The sequence below is a fragment of the Lynx rufus genome, unplaced genomic scaffold (assembly GCF_022079265.1).
Source record: "Lynx rufus isolate CCGP_SWC_20201006 ecotype Redwood Valley unplaced genomic scaffold, mLynRuf1.p SCAF_16, whole genome shotgun sequence".
NCBI classification, from domain to species: domain Eukaryota; kingdom Metazoa; phylum Chordata; class Mammalia; order Carnivora; family Felidae; genus Lynx; species Lynx rufus.
In genome coordinates, this window is record NW_025814830.1 from 57,207,028 (window position 1) to 57,221,371 (window position 14,344).

The following is a 14,344-nucleotide window of genomic DNA, read 5'->3' on the forward strand; positions in this document are numbered from 1 at the left end:
AGGCCCTTGGGCAAGTCTACTTCTCCCAGGGAGGATAGAGACCGGGGGACCCAGCGCCCGGAGAGCGAGAGCCAGACAAGCCTGGCGTCAATCAGCCTTCCCCCACCTCGCCGGCCCCCAGCGGCCTCCCACTCATGCCCCCCCCCCCCACTCCTGAATTAAAAACCTGCCCTTCTCTCCAGTGCCGGTGGCGCGGTCCGGGCTGCCCCCACGGGGGGGGGGGTGGGGAGAGGGGGGTTAGTGGGCCCACCGGGAGCCCCCTCCAACCCAGGGCGCGCGGCCCGAGAGAAGCAGCAGCGAGGACGCCAAGTTCCACGGATGCCTTTATCCTCCACGCGTGGCGGGGATGGAGGGGAGCCAGGGCGCCGGCGAGTCAGCCGTCCCGCTCCGGCCGGGACCCCGCCCGGTGGGAGGGCGGGGGCGGGCGGCGGCGGCGGGCCCGGGACCCGCGCAGGCAGTCGGCGTCCCGCAGCGACGCGGGCAGGCGGCGGCCTCGGCTCTCGGGCAGCAGCAGGACGCACAGCAGGGCGAGCACCGCGAAGGAGGCGAAGACCACGTGGTGCAGGAAGAAGCCGCCCCGGCCGTGCACGTCGGCCAGCGGCGCTGCCGCCTGGCCCAGGAAGCCGGCCCCCAGCACAAGGCCTAGCCCGGCCCCCCTGCGGGAGAGCGCGCGGTGGGGGGCGGCCCGGGGGCAAAGCGGGGGTGGGGGGGGGGACTCAAAGTCTGTGGAAAAACTTCCCCCTGGCCTGGAACAAGTTTCCTTCTTTTCATCAGAAAATCCAAAACCGCTCCCCCCCCCCGCAATTCTGTCCTCGCTGCTCCCCAAGCCCCCGGCCCCCTTCCTCCACTCCCTTCTGTGACCAGCGGCCCCCCGTGTGTCCCCCAAGAGGTGGTGGGAACCCCGGGCGCCACGGGGAGGGCAGGGTGTGGCTGGCAGCCCAAGCTCACCTGATCACCGTGGGGAACACCTCCGCGGCAAAGAGGCTGCTGAGGGCAGACACCGCGTGGGAGGCCAGGAGGCCCAGGACGGACAGGGACAGCATGGTCCAACCCGGCAGGTCTGGGGGCAGGAGGAGGCAGTTTCCACGCTGCCCGCAGGGCCTGGCCTCCCAGCCTTTCCCCGTCTGGGATCATAAGATCCTTTTGGCCTTCTGACTCTTCGGGCCTCAGTTTCTCTGGGTACACGGTGGGAAGACAGATGGGGCAAAAACCAGAACTTCATCCCAATGCCCCGCCTCCTGTGCTACCTTCTCGTGGCCCCAGGAGGGGGCTGATCCCGCTACCCCACATGGGTCAGACCCTCTGACAAACACGAGGACTCGGTATCGGCCGGGCCCCACACTCACACTGGGTCCCGGCAAGGAGCAGCAGGGATGCCAGGCCCAGGACCAGGGTGCCCAGCAACAGCACCGGGCGTCGCCCCCAGCGGTCCCCCGTCAGCAGCAGGAGCACAGCGGCCGCTGCCTCCAGGCCGGCGGTCAGGAAGTAGGGCCAATAGAAGGTGGGCTCGCTCGGGGCCAGGTTGCGGAGGAAGCCGGCTCTGATGCCCCCGCAGATCAGCCTGGGAGAGAGGGAGAACGCAGCTATGGCCCAGCCAGGGCGGGGGACTCCAGCGACCAAAGACCCACCCACCGGGGGGGTGGAAGGCGCAGACCCCAATAGCCCACCCGTGCCCTCCCCTCCTCACGAACTGAAGCCCAGGATGAGTCCGTTTCTCCAGGCGACGCGGGTGTGCCGGAGCTCCAGGACGGAGTGGTACTGGGGCCGGGGGCTCTGTGCACCCAGCATGTCCAGCTCTGCGGCTCCGGGGACATGAGGGGCACGTGTGAGAGACGACCCTTCTCTGGCACCCGTCTCCCATCTCCCGGCTGGTGCATCACCTGTAACCAGGGAGCTCTCCTCCTCTGAGCCGTCCTCCGGGTCCACGCCCCCAGGTTCTGCAAAGTGCCACAGAATCTTCCGGGCCCGGGCTGGCTGTCCCGTGGCCAGCAGCCAGCAGGGAGACTCAGGGAACAGGGCCGGCGACCTGCAGGGGTGGGGCGAGAATGCCCACAGGTCCTCTCCGCAAGGAGGGCAGAGGCTCACGACGCCTCTCTGGACCCAGGGGGACAAGTCATGCCGCGGCCTTCCGGATCCCTGTGCCACACCCACACGCCCGCTGCTGCACAAAGGTGCGGAGAGAAGTGACACACGGGGCCGCCATGCTGTCACTGAACCGTGACACGCTTACCCCCAAAAGAGCAGCAGAAGGCCCGTCACCAGGGCGCTGAGCCCCTGCAGGAGGCGCCAGTCCCGCGCCAGAAGCGCCAGGCCAGGCAGCAGCAGCGTGCCCAGCACGGAGAAGAGGCCGGCTCCCACGGAGAACACCAGGCGACGAGGGGGGTCACACAGCTCCAGGCCTGAGCGGACGCGGATGGCCTGAGGACCTCCCCGGGGCTGCGGGGACCGCTCACTAACCGACAGCTCCAGCACCTGGACCTTCCCACCAGGGACAGACCTCGCAGAACAAAGAGTGCCCCTCCCCCCTCCGCAAGAAGGGCCCTCAGCGGGAGCGCCGGAGGGGCCGCCCACGCCACCCGACTCTGCCCCGCAGCGGAGTGGGAGGCCTGGCCTGAGGGGGTGCTCCCCAGGGCCCCCGCCCCCGCGGTACTCACGAGCCACGTAGAGGGCAAGGGAAAACCCTGCCAAGGCCCCCCCGTGAAGCAGCCTTAAGGTCAGCAGGGCGGGAAAGCTGGCCGCCAGGGCCTCACTGGCCCCCAGGCCTGTGGCCAGCACCACGGAGGCCACGAACACAGCCCGACGTCCAAACCTGGGGGGCAGCCAGGGAAACGTGGGTGGGGTCAGGACAGCTAGGGCATCCGGCAGGACCCTGAGGGCCTGGAAGGGGGGGCTGCTGGGAGAGAAGCGAAGGGGCAGCGCCTCACCGGTCACAGCCCGCACCCAGGAAGACACAGCCCAGCAGCCAGCCCAGGAGGTGGCTCATCTGCTCCAGGGGCACCTTCCAGCCATCCTCACACACCAGGTTCCACTACGGGGACACCAATCACCTGTTGGCTGGCCGGGCCACCCTTCCCATTGCGAGTTCCCAGAAGGCCAGGCTGCAAGGGGCGCTAGATGGCCTGCTCCAGTTCCTCTCTGGAGATAAGGGGAAACTGAGGCACAGAGAGGGTGGAGGACCTGCTCAAGGTCCCACACCATCATCTCCTGACTCTGGTAGTCTTCCCGCAGAATCTGAACAATCCCTGGCCTGAGTCCCCAGAGGGCAATGACAGGGGTCCCCAGGACACCTACCTGGAACCCCAAGTCTGTGTTTTCTCTGGATGGGGACCCACTCCCCTTTCTGCAGCCACTGGTCTCCCACCAGGGGACCCTTGACAGAGCTGAGCCTCCTGCTGGCTGCTGTGCCAAGGCCTCCAGGGCATCGCCCTCACCTCCCCCGACACTGCTCACTTCAAAAGTGATTTCGGGAACTGTGACTCAGGCCTGCGCTCACCTGCTTTTCCCGGACATGGCCCCTGACCTCGGTTTCGCACTTCCCCACCTCTCCTTCCAGGTTTCCGCGCCTCCTCCCCAAACCTAACGTACTGTTTTCGATCATACTACATCGCAGTTTTTATCTTAAACACCAAACGTTTGTGAAAGCTGACGGGGTGCTGATTGATCAGTACCCCCACAGAAGGGCAGGGGTGCCGTGGGGCAGAATGGACGGAAGACAGCAGCCCAGCCGGTTTCAGGGCCTCAGGCAAAGACGTGGCAACCCTGTCCCTGTTCCCACACTGGAGCTGATCCTCCCAGGGACAGAGGTAGGGATGCGGGGCAGAGGCTGCCAGGAGGGAGGCAGAGCTGGGCGGGTCCCAAGCCCCAGGGAGGAAGGAGCGGAAGAGGGGCCTGGGAGGGTCCAGCTGCCTCCTCCCCCTCTCTTCGCAACCCACCCCTGAGTCGCCCCCACCTCCCCTCCAGCTGGTTTGCACCTCAGACGAAAGGTCTGCTTTTCGCAAACGTCTCTCCACGTGCCTACCTTGATTCAAAGCCTCCTGTCTTGGGAGCCCGCTTTCGACACCTACATGGCCCAAAGCCACAGCTTGCTCAAAACGCTGGTGGCACTTGAGTGCCACCTACTGCGGACCACCTGGCGCCGATCCGCTCAGACCTTCGGCTGAACGCCTCCTCCCCCAGGCTGCCCGCCCGCAGTGCCAGTCCTCGGGCGGCAGGCTCCGCCGTTGGGCCCGGCACCCCCGCAACCTGGGCATCTGCTGCGTCACCTGGCGACCGACTAAGAGCCCGACCTGACAAGCCCCAGCCGACCACGGGCAGAGGGCAAGGGAGAGGAGCAAGGGGGGACGGAGGGAGGTGAGGACGGAGGAAGGCAGACAGAAAAGGGGGGGACGAGAGGCGTTAGAGTGAGAGCAAACAGGATGAGGCAGAGAAGGCTGAGGCGGAGACCCCGACCGTGGGGCCCGCGTGCTCCCGCGTCCGGGCCTCCGCCGGTCTGATCGGGAGCGTACCTGGGTCACCGGGCTGCGCAGCAGGCCGGCGGCGGGCAGCGCGTAGTGCCAGCCGCGCGTGCAGGGCCGCGTGCCGTTGGGGCGGGCGTGGGGCTCGGGCTCAGGGTAGCGCAGGAGCAGGCAGGGGCTCGGGGCGCGCGCGGGTCCCAGGCGCGGCACGCTGGCGTCGAGCAACGCGGGCCCGCGCAGAGCGCGCAGCGCGGGGGGCAGCAGCTCGGGGTCCGGCCGGCAGTGGTGCGCCGGCGGCGTGGTGAGCAGCGGCTCGGAGCCCAGCGCCAGCCCCAGCGCCACGCACGGCAGCCACGAGGCGGCGGCCAGCAGGCGCCGGGCCCGGCCGAAGCCGCCCGCCGCGCGCAGCACCCGCGTCTCCGACTCCATCTGCGCCTCTGCGCTCGGGCGGGCGGGCGGGGCCTGCGCGGGAGCCGAGCCACCGAGGGCCGGACCCTGGGGGCCGGACCCTGGGGGCCAGGCCGGCAGGGGCGTGGCCTGGAGAGCGGGCGAGAGGCGAGCCGGGGTGCCCTCGCCCCTGCCGCGGGGGCTGCGAAGGCCCGGTGGTGGGACGTGGTCGGAGGACGCGGTCAGCTAGGCGTCCGGGCGCGGGCACGTGGACCTGGGGCGTGAACACGGGGCGGGGACGTGGTCTGAGGTATCCTCGTGCAGGGGCGTGGTCGGGGGTGGGGTCGATGGTGTCCTCCCCAGGGCGTCCTCGTGCGGGGCGTACACGTGTGGGGCGTGGTCGGAAGGGCGTCCTCCCGCGGGGGCGTGGCTCGAAGGCGTGGTAGGGTAGGCGGGGCATGGTGGGGGGGGCGGGGGAGCGTCCTCGTGCAGGAGCGTGGTCAAGGGCGTTGATGGCGAGGCGTCTGAGTTCAGGGGCGTGATCGGCCACGTCCACGTGCGTGGAAGTAGTCGGGAGGCGTGACCGGAGGGGGTGATATCGCGCAGAGGCGTGGTAGGGGCGTGGTCAGGGCGTGGTCGGCGGGGCGTCTTCGCGCAGGGGCGTGGGCGGGTGGTCTGGGGGGCAGGTGTCCTCGTGCGAGGGCGCGGCCGGGGCGGGGCTGGCCGTCCGGGCCACTCAGGTGCAAGCCACAGGTGAGGGGCGGGGTTGCGGTAATCCTGGGTGCTGCGGGTCACGCGAGGCCCCGCTGGGAGTTGGAGGGTCACGGCGGGTTTGTGCGGCAGGAGCCTGAGTCGGGGCGCGCGCGGGCATTTAGGAGTTTCGCTGGCATCGTGCGTGGGCGTGCCTGGGAACCCCGCCCCGTCGCCCTGGCGGAGTCTTCCTCCCCACAACCGAGGTAAGTCGCGTTTGCCTTCAGCGTTTTTGCTCTGGAGAGAAGTACAGTAGGTCCTACAGATTACACCTGAGTTTCCGAACTAGTTTCTCTGACTCTGAGCTGGGACTCTGGACCTGACTTGTGTGTTGTAATGGCAAGTTTTTGCACATCAGACTGTCCTGGCTTAAAAACGTTCTTCCTGTGGGGGCATCTGGGTGGTTGGGACAGGTCATGATCCCAGGGTCATGGGATCAAGCCTGTCTTCCGGCTCCACACTGGGCATGGAGCCTGCTTGGGGTTCTCTCCTTTTGCCCCTCCCCCTGCTTGCGCTCCTCTGTCTCGGTAAAAAAAAAAAAACAAAACAAAACAAAAAAAAAATGTTCTTACTGAGCTGAAGTTCACGTAATATAAAGCTATGTGTTGGGGGGGGACCATTCTTTGTTGAGTTTTAAAATTTTTTTTGATGTTTATTTCTTTTTGAGAGAGAGAGCACACACAGGGGAGGGGCAGAGAGGGAGGGAGACACAGAATCTGAAGCAGGCTCCAGGCTCTGAGCTGTCAGTACAGGGCCCGATGTGGGGCTCGAACCCACAGACCCCAAGCATCACGACCTGAGCGGAAGTTTGACACTTAACAGACAGAGCCATGCAGGCGCCCCTCTGTTGAGTTCTAAAATATTTCCCTAGTGGACCCATTGCATCCCCATCAAGCAGCGGCCCTCCCTGGCGCTGTGCGCCCCGCCCTGCACCAGACGGCTCCGCCCACGTGAGGGGGGCTCCTCTCCTGTGCTCCAGGCGGCCCCGCCCCTACCCCCCCTACTTTTGGTGGCCCCTCCCCTACGCGGGGCCCCGCCCTACACTGTGCGGCCCTGCCCCCGCGCCTGGTGGCCTCGCCCCCACCTTGTGCGCCCCGCCCTGCACTGTGTGGCCTCGGCCCCGCGCCGGTGTCCCCGCCCCCAGCGCTGTGCTCCCCTCCCGGCAATGTGAGGCCCCGTCCCTGAACCTGGCGGCCCCACCCCTGCGCTGCGCTGTGAGGTCCCGCCCCCGCGTCCGGAGGCCCCGCCCCCGTGCTGTGCGCCCCGCCCTGCACTCTGGGGCCCCGCCCCGCGCTGTGCGGTCAGGCCCCTGTACCCGACGCTCCGCCCTGCGCTTGGGGCCGTCGGGGTTCCCTGCTTCTGCTCGGAGTCACGGATTCAGGACTCGCCTGCTCGCGGCCTGTGTGTCAGGACTTTCGTCCTCTGTGTGGCCCAGCAACATTCCGTCACCTAGCTGTGGCGCCGCTTGTTTGTGGTGCATCTGCTGGTGGCCGTTCAGGCTGTTTCCCCTTTCTGCCCGTCATGATCCGCGCTGTGAACCTTTGTGTACACGTCGTTGAGTCCCTGATTTCAGTTCTTTCGGGGACTGACCCAGGAGCGGGATTGCTGGATCGTGTGCTGGGGCCGTGTGTCACTTTGAGGAGCCACCAAACCTTTTTTGCACAGCAGCTGCCCGGTTCACGTTCGCACCGCTAACATGCGAGCTCCGGAGTGCCCACATTCTTGTCAACACTGTCCTTGTCTGTCTGGGTTTAAAGACCCGTGACAGAGCACTCCCCTAGTGGATGTGACGCAGCTCACTGCGGTTTCGATTTGCGGTTCCCTGGCGGCTGGTGATGTGGGACATCCTTTCCTAGGCTTATTGGCCACATACATGTCTTTGGAGAAATGATTGTTCGGATTGTTTGCATGTTTTTTGCTTAGGTTGCTTGCCTTTTTGTTCAGTTTTAAGTATTCCTTACATATTCTGGATACTGGGCCTTATCAGAGATATAGTTTGCAAATATTTCCTCTCATCCTGTAGGTTGTCTGTTGTCTTTCTCATATTGTCCTTTGATGCAAAAATATTTTAATGTTGGCGAGGTTCAATTTACTTTTTCCTTTATGCTCATCCTTTTGGTGTCATGTAAGAAACTTACTAAATTCAAGATTATGAATATTTGCACCTGTGGGTTTTTTTCCTAAGCATTTTACAATTTCAGTGCTTTGATTTAGGGCTTTCATCCAGTTTGAGTTACTTTTTGCACGTGGTGTTAGATAAGAGTTCATCTAAATTGCTGTGCATGTGGACAGATTGCCCAGCACCGTTTGTGGAAAGACTTGTTCTTTCCCCCACTGAACTGCGTCCGGTGTGGCCAGCTGCGTGGTCAACGTCTGGACTTTTCCGTTTTAGTCTCTTGGTGTGTTTGTCCTCATGCCTTACCACACCGTCTTGATAACTGTAGCTTTGTAGTATGTGAAGTGTGAGCCCTCCAACTCTGTTCCTCTTTTTCAGTGTATTTTTTAAGATTTTATTTTGAAGTAACCTCTACACCCAATGTGGGGCTTGAACCCACAATCCCAAGGTCAAGAGTCGCACACTCCACCGACTGAGCCGGCCGACGGGCACCCCCGAGATTGTTTTGACTATTTGGAATCACTGGCAGTTTCATATGAATTTTAGGATCACTTTTTATAGTTCTGCCAAAAAGACCATTGGGATATTGGTAGGGATTGCATGGAATCTGTTTAACGCTTTGGAGATATTTGGAAATACTGCCATCTTAGCAGTGTAAAGTCCCCCAATCCTTGAATATGACATGTCTTTCCTTCTGTTGAGATCATCTTTAATTTCTTTCAGAAGTGTTTTGTGGTTTTGGGTATACAAGTCTAATACTTCCTTGATTGAATTTATTCCTGAAGTATTTTATTCTTTCATTTAAGATTTTTTTAAAGTTTATTTAAGCAATCTGGACACCCAGCCCGGGGCTTGAACTCATGACCCCAAGCTCAAGACCCGCGTGCTCCATCGACTGAGCCAGCCAGGCACCCCTATTTTATTCTTTTTAATACTATTGTATGCGAAATTACAAGTTTCCTTTTCAGATTGTTCATTGCTAATGTGTAAAAAATACAAGGGATTTTTAGGATACTGATCTTGTATGTTTGCAACTTTGCTGAATTCCTTTATAAGTGCTGCTGTTATGTTTGTGGATTTTTAAAAGGTTTTTTACATATAAGATGCCGTCTGCAATTAGAGATACTTTTATTTCTTTTTCTGCCTAATGGCTCTAGCTAGGACTTCTAGTGTGGTATTGAATAGAAGTGGAAGTGGGCCTCCTTGTGCCTGATCTTAGGAGGAGAGCTTTCTGTCTTTCACCACTGATTCTGACACTGGGTTTGGGTTTTCCAAAGTTCCCTTTGTCATTTTGAGATCTATTCTTTCCATTCCTAGTTTAGGTGTTTTTATCATGAAATGAAATGATGTTGAAATTTTCTCTTCCTTCTATTAGTGTGGTGTATTACATTGATTAATTTTTGTATGTTGAATCATCTTTGTATTCCTGGGATAAATCGCACGTCATCATGGTGTCTAATAATTTTAATATGCTGCTGGATTATATTTGCTAGTGTTTTCTTGAGGATATTTGCATCTATATTCTTAAGATACTGGTTTATACTTTTCTTCTTGTGGTATTTTTGGCTTTATTATCAGGGTTATGTTGGAATTATAGAATGAGTTAAGGGGTGTCCCCTACTATTGTTTGGGAGAGTTTGGGATGGATTGGTGTTAATTCTTTAATATTTGGTAGAATTTACCCACCAAGCCATCTGGTCCAGGGCTTTCCTTTCTCAGGATGGTGTTGATTATTGACTCAATCTTAGTATAGGGTATGTCTAGATTTTCTATTTATTCTTGGTTTCAGTAACCTCTGCATTTCTAGGAACTTGTCCATGTCACAGGATTTCTATTATGCTCGCATTTAATTGTTCAGTATTCTCTCATCCTCTTTTATTTCTGTAAAATCCAGTTGTTTTCTTGTTCACTTCTGATTTTAGTAATTTGCGTCTTGTTTTTTCTTAGCCCATATAAAGAATTGTCCATTTTGGGGGCGCCTGGGTGGCTCAGTCAGTTAAGTGTCCCACCCTTGATTTCAGCTGGGGTCATGATCTCACAGTTCTTGAGTTCGGGCCCTGCATCGGGCTCTGCACTGACAGCATGGAGCCTGCTTGGGACGGTCTCCTCTCTGCCCCTCCCCCGTATGCACACGTGTGCGCTCTCTCTCTCTCAAAATAAATAAACTTAAGAAAAAAAAAAAGAAATGCCCATTTTGTTGATCTTTCCAAAGAACTAGCTTTTGTTGATTCTGTTTCCATTGTTTCATTTATCTCTTCTGTTAACCTTAAAAATAAAACTGCCAATTATTTTACCAGCAAAAATGTCTTTACCCTGGAATGGCAGAGAATGGTACTCCAAGACTAGCGAGCCAGATCAAAGCCTTATAGCAGAAGGCAGGAGAGAGGGTGGGCTGTTGTAAACTCAAAGTCCATTGGAGTAAACTGGAAGTTGGAGGTATAGAGGCTTCGCATTGGCTGGGCTGTGGCCGTCTCCCATTGGCTGGGCTGTGGCCGTCTCCCATTGGCTGGGCTCTAGCAGTCTCCCATTGGCTGGGCTATGGCTGTCTCCCATTGGCTGGGCTCTAGCAGTCTCCCATTGGCTGGACTGTTGCTGGGGCAGGAGGAAGCCTTCCTTTCCCCTGCTGGGGTAGTAAAGTGGTAGCCGCAAGCAGGATGCCTGCCTTCTGTTGGGTCTGCATTTGAAAGCAGTGCTGGGTGTGAGGCGCCCCCTGCCGGCCGACTCCACTGTAGACAAAGTTTCCTTTTATTCCCACGCTCCCATCTATTGGCTTTGGGTTTAGTTTGCTCTTTTCTTGTTCCTTAAAGTGTAAAGTTAGGTTGTCGATTTGTCTTTTGTGCAGCAGGCACTTCTAGCTACCGAGTCCCCCCACACTGCATTTGCTGTATCCTGTAAACTCTATCTACAGTCTTCAAGTATTTTAAAAATTTCTCTTGTGATTTATTTTTTTGTCTCCTTGGTTATTTAAGAGTGTGCTCCTTAACACCCACGTGTTTGGAATTTTCCACTTTGCTTCCTGTTCCTGATTTCCAGCTGCATTCCATTGTGGTCAGAGAGGATTGGTATTATTTCAGTCTTTTTAAACTTAGGGGGTCTTGGAGGAAGAGTGAACCTGGGAAGGTTGCGGGGGATCCGAGGGGAAGGCGAGCGTTTGACGTCATCGTGCGTGTGGTGCCCCTGCTGCCGGGGCTGGTGATTGGAGGAAACCCCTCGTCTGCGGAGCGGCTGTACCGTGTGAGCAGCGAGATCCAGGGACAGAGTCTCAGCCTCGCCGCTGCCGCCCAGAGACTGCTGAGCCCCCGTCCGTCCGTCCGCCGCCACCCACTCCGGACACAGAACATCCAGTCAGGGATAAAAATGAGCTGGTGCAGAAGGCCAAGCTGGCCGAGCAGGCTGAGCGATATGACGACACGGCAGCCTGCATGAAGTCTGTAACTGAGCAAGGAGCTGAATTATCCAATGAGGAGAGGAATCGTCTCTCAGTTGCTTATAAAAATGTTGTAGGAGCCCGTAGGTCATCTTGGAGGGTCGTCTCAAGTATTGAGCAAAAGACGGAAGGTGCTGAGAAAAAACACAGACGGCTCGAGAATACAGAGAGAAAATTGAGACCGAGCTAAGCGATATCCGCAATGATGCACTGTCTCTTTTGGAAGTTTTTGATGCCCAGTGCCTCACAGGCAGAGAGCAAAGTCTTCTATTTGAAAATGAAAGGAGACTGCTGTCCTTACTTGGCTGAGGTTGCTGCTGGCGATGACAAGAAAGGGACGGTGGATCAGTCACAACAAGCATGCGAAGAAGCTTTTGAGATCAGCGAAAAGGAAATGCAGCCGACACACCCTATCAGATTGGGTCTGGCCCTTGACTTCTCTGTGTTCTATTCTGAGATTCTGAGCTCCCCGGAGAAAGCCTGCTCTCTTGCAAAGACAGCTTTTGATGAAGCCACTGCTGAACTCGATACATTAAGTGAAGAGTCCTACAAAGACAGCACGCTAATAATGCAGTTACTGAGAGACAACTTGACCTCGTGGACGTCGGATACCCAAGGAGACGAAGCTGAAGCAGGAGAAGGAGGGGAAAATTAATCGGCCTTCCAGCTTTTGTCTGCCTCATTCTAAAATTTACACAGTAGAGGGGCGCCTGGGTGGCTCAGTCGGTTGGGTGTCCGACTTCGGCTCAGGTCATGACCTCGCGGTCTGTGAGTTCGAGCCCCGCGTCGGGCTCTGTGCTGACAGCTCAGAGCCTGGAGCCTGCTTCAGATTCTGTGTCTCCCTCTCTCTCTGACCCTCCCCTGTTCATGCTCTGCCTCTCCCTGTCTCAAAAATAAATAAAAAACATTAAAAAAAATTTTACACAGTAGATCATTTGTCATCCATGCTGTCCCACAAATAGTTTTTTGTTTACGATTTATGGCAGGTTTACGTTACTTCTATTTGAATTTCTGTATTTCCCATGTGGTTTTTATGTTTAATATTAGGGGAGTAGAGCCAGTTGACATTTAGGGAGTGATCTGTTTTCATCTTGAGGTGGCCGATATGGGGATGTGGAATTTTTATACTAGTATAAACTTTGGCTTAGTACTTTCGGTACATCGTGGCTTCACAAGGGCCAGTGTTAAAACTGCTTCCATGTCTAAGCAAAGAAAACTGCCTACGTATCGGTTTGTCCTGGTGGCAAACAAAAGGGGTAATTGGTTGCAGATACAGGTGTAGTTTTTGTGGGTACTTTAAGGTCTGGAGCACTTACGGGGCTGTAGTGGAAATGGGCGTCCCGTAGATATTACACGTTGAACCGTGTGCGTCTGTGGCGTACTCATTCTCAAATGTGCACACCTTTGACTACAGTCACAGAAGTGATCCTTCGGTTGTGACCCAATTTGCTCTGGAAGAGGGCAGAAACAGTTCACATTCCATCATTTGTAAAGTTACCTGCTGTTTGCTTTCATTATTTTTGCTACACTCGTTATATTTGTATTTAAATGTTTTAGGCAACCTAAGAACGAATGTGCAAGTAAAGATGCAGTAAAAATGAACTGCTTGATGTCCATCACTTTATGTATATCAAGCACAGCAGCAAAACAAAAATCCCATGTATTTAACTTTTTTTAGGTTTGTTTTTGTTTTTGTTTTTGCTTTTGTGATTTTTTTTTGATACTTGCCTAACATGCATGTGCTGTAAAAATAGTCAACAGGGAAATAACTTGAGATGATGGCTCGCTTTGTTTAATGTCTTATGAAATTTTCACGAACAATCCAAGCATAATTGTTAAGAACACGTGTATTAAGTTCACATAAGTGGAATAAAAGTTTTACGAATGGACTTTTCAACTACTTTCTCTACAGCTTTTCATGTAAATTAGTTTTTTGGATCTGAAACTTCTCCAAAGGAGATTGTACATTTTTGGAAATTTTTTCCTTATTCCCTGTTGGCAGCTAATGGGCTTTTACCAAGTTTAAGTACAAAGTTTATCGTAACAACAAAATACTACTACTGTAACTACTACTGTTCCCAACCACCATGTCCCATATTTCTCCTTGTGGTGTTTTTTTTTTTCCAGATGGGAGATTGATCGGGAAAAAAGTACCATGTTCCATTTAAAATTTTGGTATATGGCATTTTCTAACTTAGGAAGCCACAATGTTCTTGTTCTTGGCCCATCATGACATTGGGTAGCATTAACTAAGTTTTGTGCTTCCAAATCACTTTTGTTTTTAAGGATTTCTTGATCTTGTTATAGCCTGCCTTCAACTTTGATCTTTATTCTATTTGTCAGGTGTACAGGATTACCTTTTTTAGCCTTCTGTCTTGTCACCAACCGTTCCTACTTTGGTGGCCGTGTACTTGGACAAAAGGCCGCATGATTTTTCTGGCTCCACTCCATGTCTGAGGACCCCTTGCTTCCTTTGCTTGCCTCCCACAAACTATTTCCCTCATCCTATTTACCGCAGCAAATCTCTCCTTAGTTGATGAGATTGTGTTTATCTCCTTGTAAACCCTATCTTTCCTGAATGGTCTGTCATTGTCTGCCTTTAAAATCCTTCCTCTTCCTCTCTTTAAATAATGATGGGGCTAAGTTATACCCAAAGCTCACCCTACGGACTATTTCCTTAGTACCTCGCAGAAAACACCAAACAAAAATACCATTTTAAAAGAGGTGTATTTTTTTTCTTTTAGAATGTAAGCTCCTCGAGAGCAGGGACAATGTTTTCTGTGTGTTCTATTGTACACTGTAAATGCTCAATAAATATTGATGATGGGAAAAAATTTAAAAAAATAATAAACTTAGGGGGGCTTGTTGTGTGGCCTGACAAGTGATCTGTCCTTGAGAATGTTCCATGTGCACTTGAGAAGAGAGTTTATTCTGCTATTGTTGGGTGAGACGTTCTACAGATGTCTGCTTAGCCTATGGGTTCGAGTCTTCTATTCAAATTTCTGTCTGGTTGCTCAATCTGTTATGGAACTGGGGACCTAAAACTTCCAGTTATTGCTATAGAACTGTCTGTTTCTCTGCTTATATGTTTACGGTTGTTATATCTCCTTGACGGACTTTCCTTTTTAAGATTAACTGTAATATCTTTCTTTGACTCTTGTGACAACTTTAAAAAAATTTTTTTTAATGTTTATTTATTTTTGAGAGAGA

At 55.0% G+C, this 14,344-nt stretch overlaps 1 protein-coding gene and 1 pseudogene across 1 annotated transcript; one reads left to right on the forward strand and one right to left on the reverse strand.

Moving 5' to 3' along the window:
- Nucleotides 1-373: 373 nt before the first annotated feature.
- On the reverse strand, nt 374-4,883 carry SLC22A31 (solute carrier family 22 member 31). The gene is made up of 9 exons (XM_047077425.1): nt 4,506-4,883; nt 2,925-3,028; nt 2,655-2,809; nt 2,231-2,399; nt 1,881-2,026; nt 1,688-1,796; nt 1,347-1,561; nt 949-1,060; nt 374-656 (listed from the first exon to the last, which is right to left on the reverse strand). Exons 1-9 carry the CDS (start codon nt 4,881-4,883, stop codon nt 374-376), a joined length of 1,671 nt encoding a protein of 556 aa, XP_046933381.1.
- Nucleotides 4,884-10,025: 5,142 nt separating this feature from the next.
- On the forward strand, nt 10,026-11,789 carry LOC124510781 (14-3-3 protein zeta/delta-like; annotated as a pseudogene).
- The last annotated feature ends 2,555 nt before the right edge of the window (nt 11,790-14,344 follow it).